The sequence below is a fragment of the Tubulanus polymorphus genome, chromosome 8 (assembly GCF_964204645.1).
Source record: "Tubulanus polymorphus chromosome 8, tnTubPoly1.2, whole genome shotgun sequence".
NCBI lineage: Eukaryota > Metazoa > Nemertea > Palaeonemertea > Tubulaniformes > Tubulanidae > Tubulanus > Tubulanus polymorphus.
In genome coordinates this window covers 9,266,106-9,293,045 of record NC_134032.1, presented here as the reverse complement: position 1 = coordinate 9,293,045, position 26,940 = coordinate 9,266,106, and the positions used below count along the sequence as shown (strand labels likewise).

Genomic DNA, 26,940 nt, shown 5'->3' with positions numbered 1-26,940 from the left:
TATTATTATTATTATTATTATTATTATTATCATTATTATCATTATCATTATCATTTACAGAAAACTTACCCCTGTTCGACAGGAGGTCGAGCCAGGAACAACACGAAGAATCTTTGCCACATTAAAGGCAGTAGTGGGTGGTCGACGGCGGTGTCTTTAGCTTGATTCGCCCACCGGTAAATAGACAGTCTGCCGGATACTGGACTGATCGGTAACTTCAACTGCGTCGCCACCTTCTACAAATAATATTATATATATATATATATATATATATATATATATATATATATATATATATATATATATATATATATATATATATATATATATATATATATATATATATATATATATATATATATATATATATATATATATATATATATATATACATATATACACATACCGAATTTGGAAACGTGCATCAAAGATTATTACAACAACCAGGACCCAGTTCCACAGTCATGGATTCAGATTTGACCTTGAGAGGTTCGATCTAAATGATTTAGAGTGAACTAATTCTACCCACAAATAGTTTAAGTAATTGAAATTGATTTATATTGACAGTAAAGAAATTGAAGTGGTTGAAAATGACCATTTCAACCCTTCCCATTTTGCCCATTTCCTGTTTTGCCCCTTTCCCATTTCCCCACTTCCAAATTCGTCAGATGGAAAGGGGTAAAATGGTAATAAATTGAGATCGAAATGGGAAGGAGAACGAAATGGGAAGGGGTGAAATGGTAACATACCAATGTTTTCAATCAAGGGTTTGAAAGCAATAGAAAATTTTGTTGACTACCTACAGCACGTAAGGGGTTAACTGAAAATGAATATATTTCTATTAAAGTAGAGTTTAAGTAAATGAAAATACAGAAATTCTGACTCAAGCGTTGCCACTGGCTGTGCTTACGCCAACTGCATTATCGTCAAACTTTAATATATACTGAGCACAGTTCGAGAGCGTCGGTGAATATTGCTAGAAAAATAATTGTTGAAACACGAGATACTGTAAAATCCGTCAATATTCAGAAACTGCGGTAATTACAGCGAAACTGAGCTGATCAAAAATACGAGACCAGCGCCAGTTTGACGGCAAGTTCTGCACGAAATAATTCGACTCAAATATCAATTCAAAAACATATCCCTATTTCCTACTTCACTTAGTGATCATTATTTCCGAAGCAACTCCTGTGAAATGCTTTCGTTCTGATGCTGCGAATTTTGTTCAAAATGCAGCGAATGCAAGCGTTGTTTGTAGTTTTACTGATCGCTTGTAGAGACTGTATATTCACGTTGGCTGATCCCCGCGCGGACTCTATCAAAGTGGAAACATCTGTGACGATCAGTTCATCCTGTAACAACAGTCACTACTCCGTCGATTCTACGTCTGGTTACATCGTTTCACCGAATTACCCTTCGTTAACGCGCGGTGTTGAATGTCGTTGGTTCGTCAACAGCTCTTTACCGGGAACTTTCAACATCAAGCTTTACTACGACATCGAGCCGTCAATATTCTGTAGTGATAACTATCTTCTCATCGGTGGCAAGTCTGATAACAAACTCTGCGGTAATGGAAGAAAACAACTGGATATCAGCAGTAATGATTTGAGTCCGTTGTTGTTTAGGAGCCGTGTTGATGGAGCGCGAGGTAGCCGGGTTTATATCATATATCGTTTTGAAAAACCGGGTCGCTTGAAAATTGCACACACCGGTAAATGTCACAAAGATGCAGTAAAACAGCTACAATCTGAAACAGGTTATAGATTTATGATTTCTACTCGGCGATGTAAATTATTGTTAGAATGGATCGGGATGCCGAACGGTTTCGCTATGAATCTAACGTTCATACAGGTAGATTTCAGATTATATCCCGGTGAGGATCCAGTGAAAACTCGTCCTCAAGTTTACGACGGATGGAACAGCACCAGTGAACCTATAGCTCGTATACGAGAACAAACCGGACATCCACCTTCATCGTTTTATACCAAAACTAACAAAGCGCGTATTGAATTGATTTTTAGTGGATCCCGGTTTAGGTCACAGTTACTCGTGCAAGTTTACCAAATATCAGATTGGAATATTTCTAATGCGCTAATTCAAGTTTACAATAGATCAGGAATTCTCGTTCCAACTGATGGAATGCCACACATAGTAACTCAGTCTAAACACTTACACTGCTGGTCTATCACAGTCGATGTTCTGCAGTACGTCGTTTTCAACTGGACACGCGATCTCATCTCATCACCAGGTGTCGTCGGTGTATATAAACTAGAAGGGCTACACGTTGTAGAAACTGATATTTTACTCAGTCACAACTACCTCCAATCAATGAGTGTAAAATCAAAAGGATTTCTCGTCATTCTGTGCGTTTTAATAAGAACCGATGTTTTTAGATCAAATTCAAAAATTCAATTTAAAGTAGAATCTATGACAATATCAGACGTCTATGTAAACAAGCCATGGTTATCGGTAAGTTGATTACAATTACTTTTAAATGATGCATTTCGTATTCCGGCAAAAGATTGAAGTGTTCTCTTTTATGACCTTCATTGAAATTTTAAACTAGGGGTACAGGGACACCACGCACGCTTGGGAAGTGGTTTCAAATGATCAACAATGAGAAAATTTCAGTATTCGATGCCCCTGGTGAACATATTTAGATGAGACTCATGGCAATCATGGAACATGTCACTAGCAACATTTTTGCAATTGATTGTGGTCACAAAATATATCTAGGGACTAGGGACAATATGATATGAAAATTCCAAGATATTTGGCTATTCAACACCCTGGCCACATACAACAACCAATGACCTAGAAATTCACCATAATGATCATACATGTCGAGACCTATAATTTTGCAATTGATTGTGGTAACAAAATATGCCTAGGTACCAATAAAATATGAAAATACTAAGTCATTTGATACAAAGAGGTACCATACTAAGGTACCAATATAAATAAATATATACCAATACAAACATTAAAAAATTCATTTTTGTGCGGAGGACTACTGCCTGCTCAAGTTCCTGTTAAATGTATTGCCATCTCCCTGCTTTCAATTAATTACCCTTAAAATCTAATCAATTTTCTAACCTTTAATCTTTCTTTAATCTATTTCAGCGTTCAAAGAGTGTGAAATCATTATCAGGCTACAAACTGTTCCCGAAATCAAAGAATATATTGTATCGTGTAACTACATTACAACTCAACTGGAAAGTAACCATTTATGAAGAACAGTTCGATATAACAGTGCGATCAGAAAACTGTGTTCGAGCCGGTTTTTATATATTTGATGGTAGTAATTTCACAGCTAGACGCTACGGTCCGTATTGTCCTGATTCATACTATAACGTTCGATCTGTCGTCAGTCTGATTACATCAGGTGGACCAGTTACTGTAGTAGTATACGCTTACTACTCTAACAATCAGTTAACAGTTAATAGTCTTCAAGAATCATTTCTTAGATTTGTTCCTACTGATTGTGATGGTTTTGTTCTACACGAAGGAGAACTTCAGATCAATACAACATCACACTGTCTTGTAATTACACCTGAAAACCGACGCCTGCCCTTAAAGAACATTCACATACTGTCAAAACATGAATATCAAATAGACCAATGCTTTCATAAAATATTACGATCATGTAATCAGTTCCTGAGTTTAAGTAGTCAGTTTCTCAATAACAGTCTCATATTAAACACTGTTAGTGTCATAGATAGTGAGTATTGGTTCTGGCAGAAACCCCTAATAGTTAAGCTACGTCGTAAATGTCTAGGATTGAAAAAAGCCAATAGTTTCGGATTTGATGGTTCCTTTATTCCAATTACAACTAGTGATAAATGTGGACTTGTACAGTCACCGAAATACCCGGGATTAGCAGAATATTCATCTGAATCATGGTACTATAAATTTGAAAACCCAATACAGCAAAACATATTTCGATATTACAGATTTATCATCAAATTCATTGGACCAGTTTCATGTGAAACAAGTGACTTAGGTCACTATTCCAGAAATTTGCATCCAATTGCCTTTTTACAAGATATCAATTACAACCACTTTCATAATGGAAAACATTTAAAAACCATTCGATTCCTACATGAAACTATGATATGTGAAGATAATGCTGTACATGGACTGATATTTCACAGTTTAATAGATAACAATTTGCTTTTCGAAGTAAAAAATCATATACCCACATTTCAAATACAATACACATTACACCAGTCATTATCGACAAAGGATTCAGATGTATTTTACTGTAAACGAGGATTTCTGTATTCCGGAATTTCCTGCATCAAATACATCAGAGACAAACGTCTGAATTGGGAGAATGCTGAATTATTCTGTAGACAGAAATACGCTGGACATCTACTCAGCATCAACTCAGAACAGGAAATGATCGCTATCAAAACATTATTCGCAACAGATCTTCTTCCAAAAGCGTACTCACTAAAAGCTCTCATAATCATGATTGGATTGAGATGGCAGGTAATACAAATGTTCTTATAAAAGATATGAAAGGAAAAGAACATACGAATCAATTTACAAAACTAATTCAAATTCACTATTTCTTTATCTAGCAGAATACTGGTTATTATACATGGACTGATGGGAAACCGTTGAGTTACACAGAGTGGTATAAACCTGCTAAAGTGAACGAAACGATACCAGAAGTTATTCAAGGATTGATATCTCCTTTACGAAAACAACCGATAAACGACGTTAATGTGCCGTGTACAGTGATGATACTGAATAATCCACGAGGATCAGCGAACTGGGTTCGATTCCCGTGTCAAATCGAGGAGACGCACACGACATTTATTTGTGAATCCGAGAGAATTGACGTCAGAAACAAACACAATGCAACAAATAAGCAATCAAATGAAACCTTAACTTCAATGATTCCCGATGATATTGCAGTAACTAATTCAACCTGTCTCAGAGATTGGGTAACTATATCCGGACAATGTCATCAAATACTAACTGACTGGAACAACAATCGAGGTTTGAATATTCAAAGTGCCAAAGAAACATGTCGCTTCAAAACAACTTCAAATATTGAAAGTAATGTAGAAAACTTAATTAATATATTTCAATATCAACATCAATATGGAGCTATACTGATAAAGGACTATACAGGGCTCCAAGTTATGAAACCATTGTTGACCAGAGATGAAATCACTAACATTCGATCAGTTAAATGGTTATTGAAACCCTTTGATAATCTAACAAATACAGCACATTCCATATTATGTAGTTATGATATAACTAGAGAAGAGTTAGCTTCTATAAGCGGTTGTAAATCGTGGCAGTTCAAATGTGACGATCAAAGATGTATCAGCGACCATCGTGTATGTGACACCAGACACGACTGTCAACTGGGTGAAGATGAATTCAATTGTACGGATGAAAATTTACACAGTCAGTTTCGATGCTACAATGGTCAGGTTGTATCAATAAGTGGTTTCTGCGATTATATATTCGATTGTCTGGATGGTTCGGATGAGAACTCCTGTTTTCATCCCTCGTGTTTGCACGAACAATTTCGCTGTAAGAGTGGTCAATGCATCAGTAAGTCGAACAGATGTGATGGATTCACCAACTGTAAAGATGGCTCCGATGAAATAGGATGCACTCCTGAACTGTGTCAAGGGTTTTCATGCGCAGATGGTGAATGTATCAGTTCTCAGTTGTATCAAGATGGTGTCGTGGATTGTAGTGCAAGCCTAGAAGAAGATGAATTAGTCACTAATAAGACGCTGAATCCAGAGGTTTATTGTAATAACGACAATCACTGTACGACTCATTTCACAAATCTCTGTAATGAATCTGATAAACAAAGATGTTCTTTCGATTCTCCTCATTGTTATTCCCGACACCAAAGGTGTATTTTAGAAAAGATGCCGATTGGTTACCCGGTATGCAGAAGGCTTGAGCATGTGCAAGTTTGTACTGATTTTCTATGTCCGGCTGGTACTGTAAAATGTCCAGCATCTTACTGTATACCAATCAGACAGGTTTGTGACAATGAATCAGATTGTCCTAATTCAGAGGATGAGCAAAATTGTAAAACATGGACGTGTCCGGGAATGTTTAAATGCGGCCAAGAAAATCGATGTATTCCACAATCTGAAGTTTGCGATGGTGTCATTAATTGTAAACATAACTCAGATGATGAGGCTTTCTGTAACGTCACTTGTTCCGATCACTGTCTTTGTCAGGGTCATTTCATCGATTGTGAAAATGCTCATTTATCAGACATTACTGGTTATTTTGCAGAATCGACTCGAGTTTTAATTTTGTCAAATAACCTTATTGTATTTAATGAGTCAACATTCTCCTCTTTCCTTTATCTTCGTTTTCTAGATATTTCTCGCAATAATTTGTCTTACATCGTTCCCAATGTATTTTCAAATCTACGCAATCTACATACATTAGACCTTACTTACAACCACATTACAACACTATATGCGAATACATTCATCGGTTTGAACAGGTTAAAAGAACTATTTCTTATCGAGAACCCGCTGCAACATTTAGAATATGGTACTTTCCGAGGTCTGACTTCACTGACTGTTCTCGATCTTCATGGAGTTTCAATATTGGCTCTCGGTGAAAATGTGTTTCAAGGTTTACGCGCATTACAGTCATTAAACATCAGCAATAACAGAATCCACTATATTTCCAGCTCGGCATTTTCTGGATTGATTGCACTGAGAATTCTGGATCTCGTCAACAACTCCGAAGTAATATCTGTAGAAAGAAATGTTCTCAGCAATATGACATCATTGAAATACCTCACTTCCGACGCTTACAAATTTTGCTGCATGGCTCCGAATGTTGACCAGTGCCTTCCTGAAGTGGATCAATTTTCAACATGCTCTGACCTGATGGGTAACACTGTACTGAGAGCCATCATCTGGATGATTGCATCTTTCAGTTTTCTCGCTAACAGTATCGTTCTTTCATTTCGTGTTCAAGCATTGCGAATGGAATCCACCTCATCCAGAACACGTAACATTTCTTCTGACATCCTCATCATAAATATTGCCGCTTGTGATTTTCTGATGTCCATCTATCTATTTTTGATCGCCGGAGCTGACCACGCATTCAAAGGCGTTTATTTTCTGAAGTCTGAAACTTGGACAGATAGTTCGATGTGTCGTCTCGGAGGGGTTATCGTCACCGTTTCGTGCGAAGGTTCTTTAACTTTCCTCTTAATTCTAACACGCCAGAGATATTCAAACATCATCAACCCTTTTTCAAGAAATGCAATCATTACTCCAAAATACGTAATTTGTATTTGCTGTGTTTGTTGGCTCGTTATCAATACTGTTTCTATTCTACCGCTGTCATCGTTGTCCTACTTCGGAGACAATTTTTATGGTACAACCGGAGTTTGTCTACCTATGAATTTACTGACAATCAGCGTCAATGGTTGGCAATATTCATTCGCTATTTTTGCCTTGTTTAATACGGCTGTATTGACTACAATAATGATGACGTACGCTCAGATGTATAGACTCGTATCGGGAAGTAGATCGGGCTCGGGTAGAGCCGATCCTACCGAACTGGTTTTAGCTCGAAGGAGTTTAGTAATAAATCTTTGTAACTTATTTTGCTGGCTACCGATAATAATCGTTCAGTTTTGCGCAGTATTTTCAGTCGAGATACCGAACCAGGTGGCCGCTTGGCTGGCCGTTTTATTTTTACCGATCAACTCGTCTCTGAATCCGCTTCTTTATACAATTTTAACAATTGATATAAAATCCATTCGTGAACGAAATAAACGAATACGAGGAAATAAACCATAGAGTTTCACACGAGTCTTTAGCTATCAAAAAATTGAGTTCAAACAATGTGATAGATATGTTGTTCCCCTCACCTCCGCTAAGATGTATTAAAATCATTGTAGTAATCAGATAAAAGATGCACCTCATCACAATCTCTACATTTGAGTTCAAAGAAGACTTCAAAATACTTGAATGTACAAAAGCGTTAAAATATCGCCATAGGAAATGAATTAATTTTAACTGCAGAGTAAAGGTTTAAACTAAAATATTCTAAAATATCATCAAACGTTCATATAAACTTAATGCAGCTTGGGAATGTTTTAAAGAAATAATTACTTTTATCCAGAAAGCACGGAGATTTCAGCTAATCACTGAGCTGATCAAAAATATGAAACTGGTGCCCGTCTGACTGCAAGATTTTCACAAACTAATTGGACACAAATTAATTTCAAAAACGTATCACAATTTTCACATTTTCATTCACGAAGTGATGATTATTTTCTCAGCAGCTCATAAAGAGAAATGCGTTTGGTCTGAAACTGTGAGTGCCGTTCAACATGCAGCGAATGAAAGCGTCGTTCATAGTTTTACTGATCACTTGTAGAGACTGTATATTCATGTTGGCTGATCCCCGCGCGGACTCTATCAAAGTGGAATCATCTGTGACGATCAGTTCATCCTGTAACGACACTCACTACTCCGTCGATTCTACGTCTGGTTACATCGCTTCACCGAATTACCCTTCCTTAACGAGCGGTGTTGAATGTCGTTGGTTCGTCAACAGCTCTTTACCGGGAACTTTCAACATCAAACTTTACTACGACATCGAGCCGTCAATATTCTGTAGTGATAACTATCTTCTCATCAGTGGCGAGTCTGATAACAAACTCTGTGGTAACGGAAGAAAACAACTTGATATCAGCAGTAATTTGATTTCATTGTTGTTTAGGAGCCGTATTAATGGAGCGCGAGGTAGCTGGGTTTATATCATATATCGTTTTGAAAAACAGAGTCGCTTGAAAATTATACATAAATGTCACAAAGGTGCAGTAAAAGAAACACCATCTGAAACAGGTCATAGATTCATGATTTTTCCTACACGGCGATGTAAATTATTGTTAGAATGGATCGGGATGCCGAACGGTTTCGCTATGAATCTAACGTTCATACAAGTAGATTTCAGATTATATCCTGGTGAGGATCCAGTGAAAACTCGTCCTATAGTTTACGACGGATGGAACAGCACCAGTGAACCTATAGCTCGTATACGAGAACAAACCGGACATCCACCTTCATCGTTTTATACTAAAACTAACAAAGCACGTATTGAAACCATTTCAAATAGGCACCGATCATTTCAGTCTGAATTACTCGTGCAAGTTTACAAAATATCAGATTGGAATGTTTCGAATCCGTTAATTCAAGTCACCAATAAATCAGGAATTCTCATTCCAATTGATAGAATGCCACATATAGTAACTCAGTCTGAACACTTACACTGCTGGTCTATCACAGTCGATGTTCTGCAGTACATCGTTTTTAACTGGACGCATGATCTCGTCTCATCACCAGGTGTCGTCGGTGTATATTAACTAGAAGGGTTACACGTTGTAGGAACTGATATTTTACTCGGTCACAACTACCTCGAATCACTGAGTGTAAAATCACACGGATTTCTTGTCATTCTGTGCATTTTAATGAGAAGGGATGTTTTCACATCGAATTTAGAAATTGGATTTAAAGTCGAATCTATGACAACATCAGACATCTATATCAACCAGCCATGGTTATGGGTAAGGTGATAATAATTATCTCAAACTGAATATTTGGATTCTGACAAAAGATTGAAGCATTCGGTTAAATGATGTTCGTAAAATTGTTTCTAAGAATTCAAAGACTTGATATTGTCCAGATATCTCATTCTGGTGAATCCCTCCTATATTTTGCCAACTCGCTTCCTTAATAGTCTTTTTTGAGATTGAGAAATTAATTTTGAATGAAATACCCGCAGAGCGTACCAAAATTCATCAACATTTTCCTGGCAAACCTAAAATCGCTTTTAAAAACAACTGGATCCAGCCCTGTCGCCATGCATTATCTCATCAATTCATTTTACTTTTCTATTCCAGCGTTCAAGGAGTGTGAAATCATTATCAGGATATAAACTGTTCCCGAAATCAAAGAATATATTGTATCGTGTAACTACATTACAACTCAACTGGAAAGTGAACATTTATGAAGAACAGTTTCGACTAACAGTGCTATCAGAAAACTGTGATCGAGCCGGTTTTTATATATTTGATGGTAGTAATTTCACAGCTAGACGCTATGGTCCGTATTGTCCTGGTTCATACTATGGTCGCTATGTCGTCAGTCTGATTACATCAGGTGGACCGGTTACTGTAGTAGCATACGCTTACTACTATGATAATCAGTTAACAGTTGGCAGTTCATATATAAGATTTGCTCCTACTGATTGTGATGGTTTTGTTCAACAGGAAGGAGAACTTCAGATCAATATGACGTCACACTGTCTCGTGATTACACCTGAAAACCGACGCCTGCTCTTAAAAAACATTCACATACTGTCAGAACATGAATATCAAATAGGTCAATGTCTTCTTAAGACATCATTGTCGTGTGATAAGTATTTGAGTTTAAGTGGTCAGTTTCCCAATAACAGTCTCATATTAAACACTGTTGAGTTCATAGATACTGAGTATTTGTTCTGGCAGGAACCACTAACAGTTAAACTACATCGTCAATGTCTAACATTGAAAAAAACCAATAGTGATGGTTTCGTCGGTTCTTTTCTTCCAATTACAACTTATGATGAATGCGGACTTATACAATCACCAAATTACCCGGGAAAACCAGGATATTCACTAGAATCAGTGTACTATGAATTTGAAAACCCAATACAGCAGAACATATTTTATTATTACAGATTTGTCATCAAATTAATTGGAACAACTTCATGCCAAACAAGTAAATTAGGGAAACATTTGACACATTATTATCCAATATCATTTATACAGGAGATCAATTACAGCATCTTCCATAATGGAAAACATTCAAAAACCATTCGATTCATACATGAAACTATGATATGTGAAGGTAATGCTGTACACGGGGTGATTTTTCACAGTATAAAGGATAATTCTTTACTTTTCGAAGTAAAAAATTATATACCCACATTTCAAATACAATACACTTTACACAAGTCATTGCCGATAAAAGCTTTCAATGGTTATTACTGTAAAGAAGGATTTCTGTATTCCGGAATTTCCTGCATCAAATACATCAGAGACAAACGTCTGAATTGGGAGAATGCTGAATTGTTCTGTAGACAGAAGTACGCGGGACATCTACTCAGTATCAACTCAGAACAAGAAATGATCGCTATTAAAAGATTATTTGCTACACATCTTCTACCAAAAGCATACTCACTAAAAGCTCTCATAATCATGATTGGATTAAAATGGCAGGTAATACAAATTTTCTTATAAAATATTTAAAAAAAAAACAAGTGAATTTATAAATTACTGACTTTCATTATTTTTTCATCTAGCGGAATACTGGTTATTATACATGAACTGATGGGAAACCATTGAGCTATGAAAAATGGTATAAGCCTAGTGTTAATGAAACGATACCAAAAGATATTCGAGGATTGATATCTCCTCTACGAAAACAACCGATAAATGATGTTGATATGCCGTGTACAGCAATGATAATGAATAATCCACGAGGATCGGCGAACTGGGTTCGATTCCCGTGTCAAATAGTGGAGACACACACAACATTCATATGTGAATCAAGATACAATTCAACAAGGAAACAGTTAAATAAAACCTTAACTTCAATGATTCCCGACGATGCTGCGGTCACTAATTCAACCTGTCTGAGGTTGGGTAACTATAGCTGGACAATGTTGTCAGATACTAACTGACTGGAATAACAATCAAGGTTTCAATATTTCAAGTGCTAGAAAAATGTGTCACATGAAAACAACCACGAACATTGAAAGCAATATAGAAAATTTGATAAACCAATTTCGATATCAACATCAATATGGAGCTATTCTAACAATGAACGACGCCGGGTTCCAAGTTATCAAACCAATGTTGACCAGAGATCAAATCACTTATGTTCAATCTGTTGTATGGTTCATGAAACCCTTTGATAATCTAACAGATACAGTGCATTCCGTGGTGTGTACCAACAATGTAACAGTTGAAGAGTTAGCTTCCATAAGCGGTTGTAAAATCTGGCAGTTCAAATGTAATGATCAAAGATGTATCAGCGACCATCGTGTATGTGATACCAGACACGACTGTCAACACGGCGAAGATGAACTGTACGGATATAAATTTACACAGTCAGTTTCAATGCTCTGATGGCCGGGTTATATCAATCAGTGGTTTCTGCGATTTCATACAGGATTGTCCGGATGGCTCTGATGAGAACTCCAGTTTTCATCCCCCGTGTTTGCACGAACAATTTCGCTGAAAGAGTGGTCAATGTGTCGGTAGGTCTACCAGGTGCGACGGAATCACTAATTTTAAAGACAGCTCCGATGAAATGGAATGCACTCCTAAACTGTGTCATGGGTTCTTGTGCGCAGATGGTGAATGTATCAGTTCTCAGCTGTATCAGGATGGTGTCGTGGATTGTAGTGGGAGTCTTGAAGAAGATGAATTAGTCACTAATAAGACGTTGAATCCAGAAGTTTTTTGTAATAATGACAATCACTGTACGACTCGTTTCACAAAACTCTGTAGGGCTTCAGATGAACAAAGGTGTTCTTTTGATTCTCCTCATTGTTATTCCCGCCACCAAAGGTGTATTTTAGAAAGGATGCCGATTGGTTACCCAGTATGTAGAAGGCTTGAGCATGTGCAAGGTTGCGCTGATTTCCAATGTCCGGCTGGTACTGTCAAATGTCCAGCATCTTACTGTATACCAATCAGACAGGTTTGTGACAATGAATCAGACTGTGCTAATTCTGAAGATGAACATAACTGCAACACATGGACCTGTCCGGGAATGTTTAAATGTGGTCAGGAAAATCGATGTATTCCGCAATCTGAAGTTTGCGACGGTGTTTTAAATTGTAAACATAACTCAGATGACGAGGCTTTCTGTAACGTCAAGTGTCCTGATCGCTGTCATTGTCGGGGCTATTTTATCAATTGTGAAAATGCACGTATATCAGATATTACTGATTATTTTTCTGAATCCAGTAGGGTTTTAATCATTCCGAAGAATCGAGTAGTATTCAACGAGTCCACATTCTTTTCTTTCGTTTATCTTCGTTTTCTCGATATTTCTCGCAATAATTTGTCTTACATCGTTCCCTATTCATTTTCTAAACTACACAATCTATATACATTAGACCTTACTCGTAACCACATAACGGCCATATCTGCTTATTCATTCGCAGGTTTGAATGGCTTACAGGAACTATTTCTTATCGCAAATCCCCTGCAACATTTAGAATACGGTAGTTTCCGAGGTCTGACATCACTTACTGTTCTCGATCTTCATGGAGTTTCAATATCCGTTCTTAATGAAGATGTATTTCAAGGTTTACCCACATTACAAGCATTAAATATCAGCAATAACAAAATCCATTATATTTCAAATCATGCTTTTTCAGGATTGATTGCACTTACAATTCTGGATCTTGTCAACAATTCCGAAGTAATATCCGTAGAAGGAAATGTTCTCAGCAATCTGACATCGTTGAAATACCTTGCTTCGGATGCTTACAAATTTTGCTGCATGGCTCCGAATGTTGACCGGTGCCTTCCTGAAGCGGATGAATTTTCAACATGCTCTGATCTGATGGGTAACACTGTACTTAGAGCCATCATCTGGGTGATTGCATCTTTCAGTTTTCTCGCGAACAGTCTTGTTCTTTTATTTCGTGTCCAAGCGTTGCGAATGGAATCCTCCAGAACGCGTAACACCTCTTCCGATATCCTCATCATGAATATTGCCGCTTGTGATTTTCTGATGTCGATCTATCTATTTCTGATAGCTGGAGCTGACCACGTGTTTAAAGGTGTTTATTTTCTGAATTCAGAAGATTGGACGGGTAGTTCAATGTGTCGTCTCGCAGGGGTTATTGTGACTGTTTCGTGCGAAGGCTCTTTAACTTTTCTCTTAATTCTAACACGTCAGAGATATTCAAATATCGTCAACCCGTTTTCAAGAAATCCAATCATTACTCCAAAATACGTTATCGGTATTTGCTGTGTTTGTTGGCTCGTTATCAATACTGTTTCTATCCTACCGCTCTCATCGTCGTCTTACTTCGGAGACAATTTTTATGGTACGACCGGAGTTTGTGTACCTATGAATTTACTGACGATCAACGTCAATGGCTGGCAATATTCATTCGCCATTTTTGCTTTGTTTAATACGGTTATATTGGCTACGATAATGACGACATACGCTCAGATGTATGGACTCGTATCGGGAAGTAGATCGGGCTCGGGTAGAGCCGATCCTACCGAACTGGTTTTAGCTCGAAGGAGTTTAGTAATAAATCTTTATAACTTATTTTGCTGGCTACCAATAATAATCGTTCAGTTTTGCGCTGTATTTTCAGTCGAAATACCGTACCAGGTGGCCGCTTGGCTGGCCGTTTTATTTTTACCGATCAACTCGCCTCTGAATCCGCTTCTTTATACAATTTTAACAATTGATATAAAATCCATTCGTGAACGAAATAAACGAATACGAGGAAATAAACAATAGAGTTTTACACAAGTCTTAAGCTATCAATGAGGAGTTGAGTTTGAATTTTCATGGAGTTAAAATACTGTCATTGAAAATGTAATAATTTTCCTGTGACTCACAATGATAGACATTGGTCTTGGACTCAGTTTTTAAGGTGCAACTTAAGATTTGGCACTATATGATGAATACTTTCATACAAATTTCAGAGACTTAATAGTCACTTTTAGGAATACAGATTCTTGTTTAAGATATTGAATATGAACTAATTTTTGTTGAACCAACAACTATGGAGCTGGGTCCTAGGCCTATGGTTAGTCACTGTCTCTCTAAAAATGGGTATATATATACATGTTTCTACCTTAAGCGAGGCCTCGATCGGTGTTTGCGGGCGTCTCACCATTTCGGAGACCAGTTTACTCCACAGACCGGATTCCGTCTCGTAGCGAGCCTCGGCATCCAGGATGTAGTACGCCAACCACGGGAACTCGGGCATCGAGTCACGATCGAGTAAAGAGGGAGCTGCGTTACCGGTCGCGAGCCACGATACCACCGACACGAGACCGGATCCCGGTCTTTGATTGGCTAGAAATGTCTGAAATACAATGCAGTGGAAATATTTAGTTTCTCTGCCACGATTCACAAACTCATGAAGAGCCTATTTTGCAGGTTTCCAAAATATAAAAGGGTCACTACAGATTTTGCAAATTTCAAGGGATCGGTTTCCAATTTTGTAAATTTCGGAAGGATTTTGCAAATTCTAAAAGGTTATATATCAGATTTTGTAAATTCTAGCGGCAGATTTCGCAAATTCTAGTGGGTAATTTAGCAGATTTTAAAATTTATAGAGGTCAAAATTTTAAAGGGTCATATGAATTGCACAAATTGCATATTTCAAAATTCTAATGGGTCATTTTGCAGATAATCAAGATGAAACTAGGGGTCCAGGGACACCATGCCCACTTAGGAAGTGGTTTCAAATGCTCAACAATCTAACAATTTCAATATTCAAAGCCCCCTGGTGACCATTTACAAAAACCAATGACCTTAAAATATGCCTCGTTACCAATCTAATATGGAAATACTAAGTCATTCTACTATTCAACGCCCCCTGGTGACCATATTCAAAACCCAATGACCTCGAAACTCACCACAATCATAGAACATGTCATGAACTACAACTTTGCAATTGATCATGGTAACAAAATATGCCTAGGTACCAATATAATAAGGAAATACTAAGTTATTCTACTATTCAACGCCCCCTGGTGACCATATAGAAAAACTTATGTCCTTAAAACTCGCAACAATTATAGATGATGTCATGAGCTACAACTTTCCAATTGATTGTGGTTACAAAATATTCATAGGTACGAATATAATAAAGAAATGCTAAGATATTGTATTATTCAACGCCCCCTGGTGGCCATATACGAATTCCAATTACCTTGAAACTCACCACAATCATAGAACACGTTATGAGCTACAACTTTCTAATTGATTGCAAAATACGCTTAGGTATCAATATAATGTGGAAAAACTTTTTCCCACTTACGAATGAGTACTGGTGACACCAAGATGGCCGCCAATTGCGTCATAATTGGCTGTTGAAAAATACCTGTCTCAGGTATAAAATATCCCTTTCCAAAGAACACCCATCACAAATTGTAATGAGAAATGGCAAACCAGTAGGAAGCTACAGGACTCAGAATTCGGGCCAAAATTAACATTTTTGGGCACTAAAAAGGTCATAGGACGGCCATCTTGAGTCCGACCGACCCAATTTTTGTTATGTTGATGGGCCCTGGGGGGATTCACATATACCCGAAAGATCAAGGTAATTGATCAAAGCGTCTTCAAAATTTCCCTCAAAAAGTTCAAAAATGTGTAAAAAGTGCTGATTTTGGCGAACAACAATGGCTGCCAGTCGGCCATTTTGATTCTGACAGGGCCAGTTTTTGGGCTGAAGATGTGTCTAGGGTAGATACATGTGTAACCCAAATATCAAGACATTACCTTGAAGCATCTTCAAAACTTCCCAAAATAACTGGATTCCGTCTACGGACGGACGGACGGACGACGGACGAAAAGTGAACGCAATAGCCCGCTGGGACTAAAGTCCCAAGTGGGCTAAAAAGATCATATTGCAGATATCTATTTCAGCAAATTTCAAAGGATCAAATTGCGAACCTTAAGATTATTGGGGCCATTTTGCAGATTGTCAAATTCTCAAGTATCTAATTTACATGTTTTCATATCATAAAGGAATAGCTTACTGCGAACAACTCCAATTTGAATGAATTTGAAAGATATTTTGAAGGAAATCTAACACATATTTGAAGAGATATTATTGAAGGAATTTTACCGTGAACAATTCATAGAATAGATTCTGTATAACTGCATGAGTCGATTCTCGTAAGAAACTCGTTTGTAAGATCGTGTCTAGTATGTAGCAGACGTTGCGGTCCGTCTGCCATTTCGGAAGCTGCGTCAAACATTTCGTCCAGAACGATACGACAGGCGTCACTCCCGAACGTCCCGGAGCATCGGATAAACACAACTGATTCTAGAAAATTATGAAACAATTAATATCATCAGTAATTATTGTTTCACGACAAACACATGTTTGTCTAGATCCATGCACAAGTTTTCTTTATCTTATCCGCATCTGACATGCACAGGTTTTCATTCAGCTAACATGTACATATTTGTCTACATCTGAAATGTACATGTTTGACTAAATCTGGCATGTACATGTTTGTCCACATCTTACACGTACATGTTTTTTACATCTAACATGTACATGTTTGTCTTCATCTTACATGAACATGTTTGTCTTCATCTGACATTGACATATTCGTCTCTATGTTTATATCTTATATCTACATGTTTGTCTATGCATGTACCCGTTTTCCAGCATCTTATGACATCATGTATGTATATCTGTATCTGACATGTACCGGTACAACTGCAAGAAAATTTGAAGGGAAGTGGCTCACAATAAATGCTTTCATCTTTTACCTACCTGAATCATAGACATGGTCATTTTAGTGAACTGGCCAGGCAGGTCAGAAAATATCAAATTCTTGGCCATTTTAGTGTAGGTTAGATCAGCATTCAATAACAGCGACAAAATACCTTGAAACCTATAAAAATATTCATATTAATAAGTTGGGCCAAGCTTTACTTTTTAATTAAAGATAATGTAATTGAGGTGGGGCAGGACACAAAGCCTACCTTTGATTTTCGGTTAGATAAGTTGGATTGTCGTAGTGTAATGGCAGAATGTAGTATAAAACTTGTATGACTGCGCGATACATGTAACGATTAATGAGTTCTTGTAGAAACGGTAGGCCTTCTAAACAAAAGTCATCACAACTGAAAAATATATAGATAAAAGTTTTCATAGTAGAGTAAGTCATTCAAAAGAAAACATGTTATATCTGAAACTATCTAACGATGAAATCTCACAGAGAAAGCAGCCCTTCTAGAAAAAATTCTAGACCATACCTCTAGGTCTTGCTGATAAGATCGTACTTAGAAAGAAAAGTCGTTACAAGTTGAAACAAAGAGAAAATGTGTTATGATTAAGAAAACATCACAGTAAGTCATTGTAGGACAGACTGCTCTTCTTTAGAAAACTCATTATGAGTTCATGCAGAAAGTTAAGTCCCGAGCTGAGCTGAATGAGAACAATGAGGTTTTGACGATATCACGAACAGAAATCATAAGGAGTTTTGAGAGGGTGGAACAAGATTGTTCATATCCAGGGGCCAGTCCCTCAAAAGTTGGTTAAAGATAACCGGTGAATACCATACTAGCGTAAGAAATGAACAGTTGTTGAAATTTATATTATAGGTTTCTCTCAAGACTGGAAATAGTCTGAACTATTTACAACCATGGTAACAATGAACTTTTAATTGTCATTGTCAACTATCAACCGGTTCACTACAACCAACTTTCAAGCAATTGGCCCCAGACGTTTCGACTTACTCGTGTCCTACAGATGTTGCTACTAGCGCTAGGTAACAAGATAATGTATTATTTTCCAATGCGGTTGATCTAAGCAGTGATGCGCTTTCATCTTTATTGAAGTCAAGCGCCTGAAATTCTGACGTCTGCCCCAGCAGCAGTTGAGGTTGGCTGTTGCTATGGAGATGCAGAAGCAACGCGATTTCCCACAGCCAATCGGAGAAGTGTTGTTCACCGGTCGGGGTTTGACGCAAGGCAGCAGTGACCTGTCAAATACAATACAATCTATAACCAACGGGCAGAAATCAAACCATAACACCGTCCACGGAGATTCTTTTTTTCCTTACCCCGGCGAGAAAACTGCCTTGTTTCAGTCTTTTCTGGGATACTTCGACCAACAATAAAGCCATCCAGCGGTGAATGGACAACTTAACAGCTAAATGATCGTGCTGCAAAACAAACAAACAATCACACATTTATGCGGGTGTATCAATCTGCAACCAGGATCATTCACACTTCACATGTCTTCAGGGGCCGGTTCCACAGTCGAAACTTAAGTGCATAAGTGGGCTTAAGTCTTAAGATTGGTCTTAAGTTGTTAGATTGGCTATAGAACTAACATGGTCATAAGTCTAAGCCAAGACTATGGAACTGGCCCCTGGACTTCACTTTTTCAAGTTCTCTTGGAGAAGGACGCCCGAATAAGATTTTGCAACGGCGCTCAACCTTCATGTACCCATACCTTGATGTGCACTGATAACAAGTTTTGGATGCCCCTTTTCTCAATTTCAGCACCCACCCATATCCAAATAACTAAACAACAACCTGGGTGTTGTACACTTAACATTTTCAAAATATATGGATTCCTTACTTATTTACCATGTAAGAACCAGTTACAGACCTGTTGGGTATAACCCCAGTTGATCGAAGATATCACCAATCTCGCCAGTTGACTTTCCACTGATCCGATATCCGAGTCCACAATCCACTTATACAACAGATTACGGTCCAGTTCATCCGGTTGCCAAATATGGAACGGTAGCTCTTTGAATAGATACAGCGCCATCTAATGACCAGATGATACAATGAAATTTGAATATCAGTAAATTGGAAATTCATGGAACTTTTAAAAACCTTTTTCATTAGTAGAGTTCCTAGTTTTCATTTTAGGGTTAAATCTAGTTTATTTTTTCCATTAATTTAGAACTGTTAACAGTAAACACCTTGACTTGGGTCAAATTTGATGATGTAAACAAATTCTGATCATGTTTCAATTTATGCTTACTCTTTTCACCTCAGTAGATACCAACTTCCGTAGTTTGGGTACTCGAAATGGTACTAATCAATACAAAGTCGGCAAGTCCTTACCCCTCCAAACATTAACAATTTTTATGTGTTAATTTGTTTGAGTGGGTGGTGGCCTGGCAGTGGTTTAATACGCGCATAACCAAAATATTTTCAATTCATGTTTGGAAACTTACATTTCCAATTTTATCAATAACGTCTTTCGTAATGTGAAGTAACAGCGACATAATGAACGTATGTTCAGTGGAGATCGATGACAGCAATTCCAGTCCAACTTTAGAACATAAATCCCGCGTATGAGAACTGACGTACGAAATCTGAAAAAAAGAAAACGAAGTTGAAAATACTGTAAAAACTCTCTACAAGCTTTCGGTTCTAGGCAAGATATCCGCAGTGGAGTAGTGTTCCATGGACACGTTTGAACCTTGGGCATCACACTGCCTGGCGCTTACTCAAGTCATTCACAATACATACGCATAACCATTCAACAGAACTACCCAGTAATCAACCATGTATGGTGTACATTTATGACAAACTAGTTGATAATGAACACTATCACAGCAAAACATCTGGATCAACAATTTTTCACTTTCCAGACTTCTTTCGAAAATGAACTAGAAAATTTTGGTTCCAATGAAAAATCATTTCATTACAGTTGTGTGTGTTTTGGAGCTGTGTTCGTTTAAATGTATTCATACTACGGAAATTCTTTTCTAGAAGTATCGGCCCCACTCCGCGCAGTTGCGCCACCGCGCGGGATTTACGCGAAGCAGCAAACACAAACATGGCCACTCTCTCAATTTTCAATGATAGAAATCGTGTGTACATTTCAATTATTTCGGCTGTTAGGGTTTTAAGGCACAATATAAGTTGATGATGTGATATGGCGATGTTAATTAATGATAATTCCGCAGTGAAGCTAGTCACGAACGGTGCCGATTGAGTGTACAGCTGCCAAAAACACTGAAATGTGCGTAGTTGCGTAACTATTTGCAGTGAATTGCAGACGAAACATGAAGCCTTAACGGCCGTCTAAAAAAAATTTATACCAATCGCAATTGTAAAATAAAAATGAGATAGAACCTAAGTTAAAACTCTGGCCATTTCTAAAATGTTATTACTAATTTTTAGTCAGTGCCGAACGTTTAGTTTTCCAACAATAATGAGGGGTGGTAGGTAGTCATGCAATTCAAGTCATCATTTATTACACGTTACTTCCGTGTTGTTGAAAATCTCGCGAGTCCTGGACCAAACCCCATTGAACAATGTGATCTGTGTGCTGGCCACAAATGCACACAGATCACACTACACTACCCATTACACACTCCAGTACCCACAGCTTTCATATATCCATCCAAATATTTAGAGTGTCTTTCTTCCTGGATATCCTATGGTATTCAATCTATATTCGGCCGTGTTGCATCTATTTTCCAAATGTAATCAGGCTCTGATTTTAACTGTAACCCTTTGCCGCTGAAAAAACCAGCCCCTGCGGAGTGAAAGTTAATACAGGGGTCGGTTTAGCTTCACCAACATTCGACCCTAGGACCCCGTTCTAGAGTTCAGATTCGACTTAAGAGTTAACTCATTGAAAACGACCTAACTTCAACTCAAAATTCACTCTAACTCACAACTGCGGAACTGGATCCCAGAAGTTCCTTACCTCAAATATTTCGATGGCGACGGCCTTGATGAAATCGAGGTCGTTACGAGCGAGACGCGAGCGAGCCATGTGAGCGAATGTCGTCAACAGGTAGATACATTCGGAGATCGGCAGTGACGTCAGCTTCTCTTCGAATTGAAGTTTATCGTCGACGTCGGCGAGATTGGCGTGCGACACGTCCGACGAATCGAAATGCATGATCGCCATCAGACGCCACAGCATCGTCATCGAAACGCACGTGTACGGCATTTCGGCCATGAACTGCCACGAACCCAATCTGAAAACGCAATTCAAATACGTACATCGCTTTTTAACCCTTTCAATGCGTCTACACCGCAGCACAGTGTATGAATCAGTGACAGATTTTGCTAGTACACCGCACTGCGGTGTATTGATGTAATTAGTAATTTGTTTTTATCCCTATTAAAAGATGGCAGCACCTGTCAAACATAGTGAAATATTAGTAACTAACGATACACTGCTCCATGGTGTAGACGCACTTTAGCGGTATTCCCGTTATTCAACACACAAGGGTGGAATTTTTCAAAATTTTCAAATCAATCTCCAGCACTATAGGGTATTAATCAGTCAGCACTGAAAGGGTTAAATATGAGTAGCTCTTCAAAATCATTGTGACATCATCAAATTGCCCTGAAGGCTTTATTCTTTAGGGAAAAGTTATGGACCAAGTTCCAGAGTTCAGATTTTTCCGACTTTTAACTCATCGAGAAATGATCTACGTCAATGCAGATCTAACTCTACTTTTAAGTACCGTGCAACCGGATTCTGATTTGAAATTTTACTCACAGCGTCAAATAGAAAATTTCATTTGAAAATTTCAACTATGTCAATTCTACCTCTTGGCTATAAACAGCATCCACTCTGCAGCGCCTCCCTGTCTCTAGATATTCTTCAACTCTGACCACTGCATAGCCCCTTAAGAATCATCATGAAGCCCCTTCCTGTACATACGTACTCATAAACCCTGACCATTGCCTACTAGCCCACTCATCTCTTACCTGTTAGCTTTGAGAATGCACTGCGTCGCTCTCATAAACATCTGATCGTATTCTAACTGTATTCGTTCGCTGATTTCTTTGTTGGTTATGTGATGACGTACGTTCAACCAGTGATCAGTCATATACTGTATTATATGCCTACGAAAAGCACGTAAGGAAATTGTGACGTCATCTTTTTAAGACTTATCTATTGAGAAACGGATGATGTCATATGGGGCTTTATAGAAACGGCCATCTAATAGGCCAACGGTTTCTTGAAGGTTTAGTAAGGGAGCGTCCAGAAATTACTTACCTCAAAATCTCCCGTTTTTCTGAGCCCCCTCCCCCTTGTGCCACCTTTGTACCAAATTAACTGACCCCTCGTACATACCATGGTACCTATGACCATCCCCCACCCCCAATTATATTGACGCAAAGAACACAAATCAAAATAAAACATAATAATATAAATACCTGATTCCAACAAGTGCGTGTAAGATCGATACTGGTACCTGGTATGGGGAATCCCCAGTTGAAGTCTACTACAAGTCACTTGAACAAGTCACTAAAAGCCGATAAAACACCAGTATCGGCTATTTTCATTTGAGTTTGGTGCAAAAAGTACGTACCAAGATTGATTAATACCCCCTCCCTCAAAGTACGTACCTTTTTTTCCAACCCCTCTCCCCCATGTACCACTCTGTACTAAAATTCAGTAACCCCCTCCCCCGATTAGAGGTACGTATTTTTTGGACGCTCCCTAATGTTAAAGGGGATTTATGGGGGCAACCATCTTAGAGAGGTAATTTGATGACATCGTTGGGGATTTAAGAAGGTAGTCATCTTTTCTCAAGTACGAAGTCCATAATATGAGAGAAATATGACAATATCATAAGGGCGTGTATGAAGTCATCGATTTTTTGTGGAGGGTCCCGGAAACATCTACATTCGTCATGGAAAATTTGTACACGTTGATACGCACCTGATCATGCGACCGATTCGTTTGTTGAGTTGCCGATAGCGGCCGAGGTTGTAATTGCGTAATCCCTCGCCGCACAGATCGATCAGACAGGATGAGAACGCGATCAACTGCAACATCCCGTTCTCTGACGTACGACTCGATAGATATACGCCCTGTTCGACGTCACCTATAAACAACAAAACACCAAGATACGTAACCGTTCTCGTTTGCTACATAAGAAACCAGATTGCAGGGGTTGTGAAGTATTCGATGTTCAATATTCAAATGTTTAATATTCAATGTTCGTTGTACAGTATCAAATGAGTTTATTCAATATTCAATGTTGATTTTAAAGTATCCAATTTCTCCAATGTCCAATTATTCAATATTCAACATTCATTGTTCAGTTTTCCATTTCAGTATTCAGTAACGTTTTATCAGTATCCAATATCCAATGTTCTTTGTTCACTATTCAATGTTCAACGTTCATGGTTCAGTATTCAATATTGATTGTCCAAAAATCGATGTGCAGTACTAAATATCCAAGTTCTTAGTTAAGTATTAGGGATAGGGATAGGGTTGTAAATTTCTATAGCGCCTTGTAAATAGCAGGGCTATTATCAAAGGCGCTCTCCAGACGAAGATGGTGACTTGAACAGAAATGTCTTGAGCTGTGCTTTGAATGCTGGCAGAGAGTCAATATCACGGAGAGGTTGCGGAAGGGAGTTCCACGCTGTAGGTGCAAATGTCTCAAATGCGCGTCCGCCGAATGACTTAAGACGACATGATCTGACTAACAAAAGGTTCTGCGACCCGGAACGAAGTGTTCGGACTGGTCTGTAACCTGTTAACAGGCTGGAGAGGTAAGAGGGTGCCAGGTTATGGAGGCACTTAAAAACCAGCAAAGCAACTTTAAATAAGATCTGTTTGCGTACTGGTAGCCAATGAAGTGAACGGAGAATCGGAGAGATGTGATCACGTGACTTAGTGAGTGTAATAATCCTAGCAGCTCTATTTTGCACAAGTTGGAGTCTATGAAGAAGATAATCACTGATATCATACAAGCAGCTATTGCAATAGTCTAATCACGACAGAACTAAAGACTGCGTTAACATTTTTGCTGAGTTCTGCGTGAGGAAGCGACGAGCAGAACCAATAATCCTAAGTATTCAATATTTAGCATTGTTTTTACGGTATTCTATGATCTGTATTCAATGACTGATCATACCATATAGGCCTACAGTGTTCAGTATTCAATGTTCAATATTCATTAATCAATGTTCAATATTTTACAATTGCGCGATATTCAATTATGCGGTGTTTTTTTTAAAATTATAATTACTCAATTTACTCGTACTCACCGTTGTCGGCAGTAATGAGTAAAACTTGTCGCATGATTGCGTCGAAGGGAATCTGATCGAGTAACGCGACGATGTCGTTCTCGTGTAACATCTGCCAGCTGTTCTCCGGATCCTCATCTTCCTCTCCGTCCTCGTCGACGAGGATCCACGGCTGAGTGGGCGTGGTCGATACATCCGGTGATTGCAACACTTTCATCTGTGATAAAAACTCTTCCCTCTGTCTACGAATACATAACATACACAATATAATGGTCACATGTGCACGAATGCATGTACACGTACGTCGTACCTGTGCACCTAGTCAAGTGTGACAGGGTTTCATGTGATGGCTGTGTGTAGTGATGCCATCGGGTTCGAACCCCTGCCGAGGGAGGATGTAGTGAATGGAATAAACAGCAGTACTCACCTGATTGGCAGTAAAACAGACGCTAAAATCACCACACAATGATCGAGTAGTGGACTCGCGAATAATATCGGGTTCGCCGGCAGCGTAGGCGGCAACACTTGTACGAAAGGAACCGCCCAGTTTTTGATGCCGCCCGGACAACGTAATACGTGATTTATGATGAACACGTGGTCTTCCAAACACGCAACTCGCAACAACGTCGACACCTGTTAAAATCAATTACTTCTAGAATAAGTTTTCACAAAAACTTACGTAGGTATGTTATCAATATGCAACCCCTGAACCACCCTTTGATCTTTTCGTAATTTGAAGTGTGAATTGCAGAATACTTTTTGAAACTTCTCTGTAAATGTCTAATGTGTTGTGTTGGAGGTTCATTTTCAATGAAAAATATCCTAAGTGAAGATCATTTTTTTTTAAAGTTGGCTGATGAAAAAAGTATAATATCTGGCATTTTTCCACAGTTCATTTTCAATTAAGTAGTCTCAGGTGATGTACTGAATATATGTGAAGTAAGGACCATGAGAATGGTGATAGATAGGCCTACAGAATCGAGTCTTAGACATTCTTGTGAACTACCATTCTTCAAATTTTCAGTCAGAACACAGGATACAGGCTGCAGATATTGATGTATTGTACTTGAAATGGATTAAGTTTATGGTTTGTTCACATTTTACGCAACGAAATCAACACAACAAAACCAAATTGCCAAGGAGCCATTGGAAACCACACTTACGAGTTGCGTTGTCCATTTTTGCACATCGTTCAGAAATTGTTGGTCTTTACACGGTTTTCGGTGGAACATGAACAAAACCGATATGCATTCTTTCAACCATGCCATCTGTTGGCCAAGATCGGAATCACTTCTCACAGACAACATGGAGGCTGAAATGCGAATGATAAAGATTATCTAACTTAGATACCAATCTCAAGTCGGAACACATTTGTCTGAAAAGATTGGAGCACAGCAGAGTCAGTCTAATGTCATTCTAATATACCATCCAATTCAAATATCACTCAGACTAATGTTAAATTTTCTAAAAGGATCCAACATGCGTGGAATCTACTGAACTATCCAGCTGAGATATAGTTTTCAAGTTTGACAAATGTTCACTTCTCTAATAAGATCCAGCTAGAGTGGAATCTATTCTACCATCAAACATTCTCAAGTCCGACAAATGTTCACTTTTCTAGAAAGATTCGACTTGAGCAGAGTCTGTGTATATGTATTACAGGGTCCCTACTGATCAGTCACTCCAGAATTCAAGGACTTTTCAAGGAGAAAATTTCAAAGTTCGAGGAAGTGTCTGCATCACTTACATATCCCAATTACGGTTAGACTCCCTCTAAATCAGTACTGTTTATCTAGGTAAACCATCAAATTCGGTGGAACTCGGCCTAAAATCTAAACAATTATCTAATTGCCAATTTCTCATAATTCAAGGAGTTTTCAAGGACTTTTGGGCATTCTGCTAAAATTCAAGGATATCAAAAAAAAGTTTTGATTCGGGAGCTGTCAAGGAATCAAGGAGTCATAGGGACCCTGTATATCAACCTCAGATTTCATTCTCAAGTCAGACAAATCTTTACTATTCTAATAAGGTCCGATACGCTTACATTATAGTCTACTGTAACATCTGACTGCGATATCGTTTCCAAGTCAGACAAGGGTTGGCTTTTCTAAAAAGATCAACGAGTCGACGGTAGTTTAAGGGTACCACGGATACT

The 26,940-nt window shown here is 38.3% G+C and overlaps 1 protein-coding gene across 1 annotated transcript in view; it reads right to left on the bottom strand.

The window, feature by feature from the left end:
• LOC141910211 (ectopic P granules protein 5 homolog) overlaps window positions 1-26,940 on the bottom strand; it is a 47,278-nt gene that overhangs the window by 15,659 nt on the left and 4,679 nt on the right. Inside the window, exons 5-19 of the mRNA XM_074800928.1 lie at window positions 25,949-26,097; window positions 25,213-25,418; window positions 24,797-25,027; window positions 23,467-23,601; window positions 22,506-22,643; window positions 21,487-21,763; window positions 20,000-20,140; window positions 19,420-19,584; window positions 18,866-18,967; window positions 18,540-18,784; window positions 17,784-17,924; window positions 17,572-17,692; window positions 16,912-17,112; window positions 14,908-15,141; window positions 70-236 (exon numbers count right to left, since the gene is read on the bottom strand). Of these exons, the coding sequence (XP_074657029.1) occupies window positions 70-236; window positions 14,908-15,141; window positions 16,912-17,112; window positions 17,572-17,692; window positions 17,784-17,924; window positions 18,540-18,784; window positions 18,866-18,967; window positions 19,420-19,584; window positions 20,000-20,140; window positions 21,487-21,763; window positions 22,506-22,643; window positions 23,467-23,601; window positions 24,797-25,027; window positions 25,213-25,418; window positions 25,949-26,097 (2,653 nt within the window). The remainder of the gene's footprint in view (window positions 1-69; window positions 237-14,907; window positions 15,142-16,911; window positions 17,113-17,571; window positions 17,693-17,783; window positions 17,925-18,539; window positions 18,785-18,865; window positions 18,968-19,419; window positions 19,585-19,999; window positions 20,141-21,486; window positions 21,764-22,505; window positions 22,644-23,466; window positions 23,602-24,796; window positions 25,028-25,212; window positions 25,419-25,948; window positions 26,098-26,940) is intronic.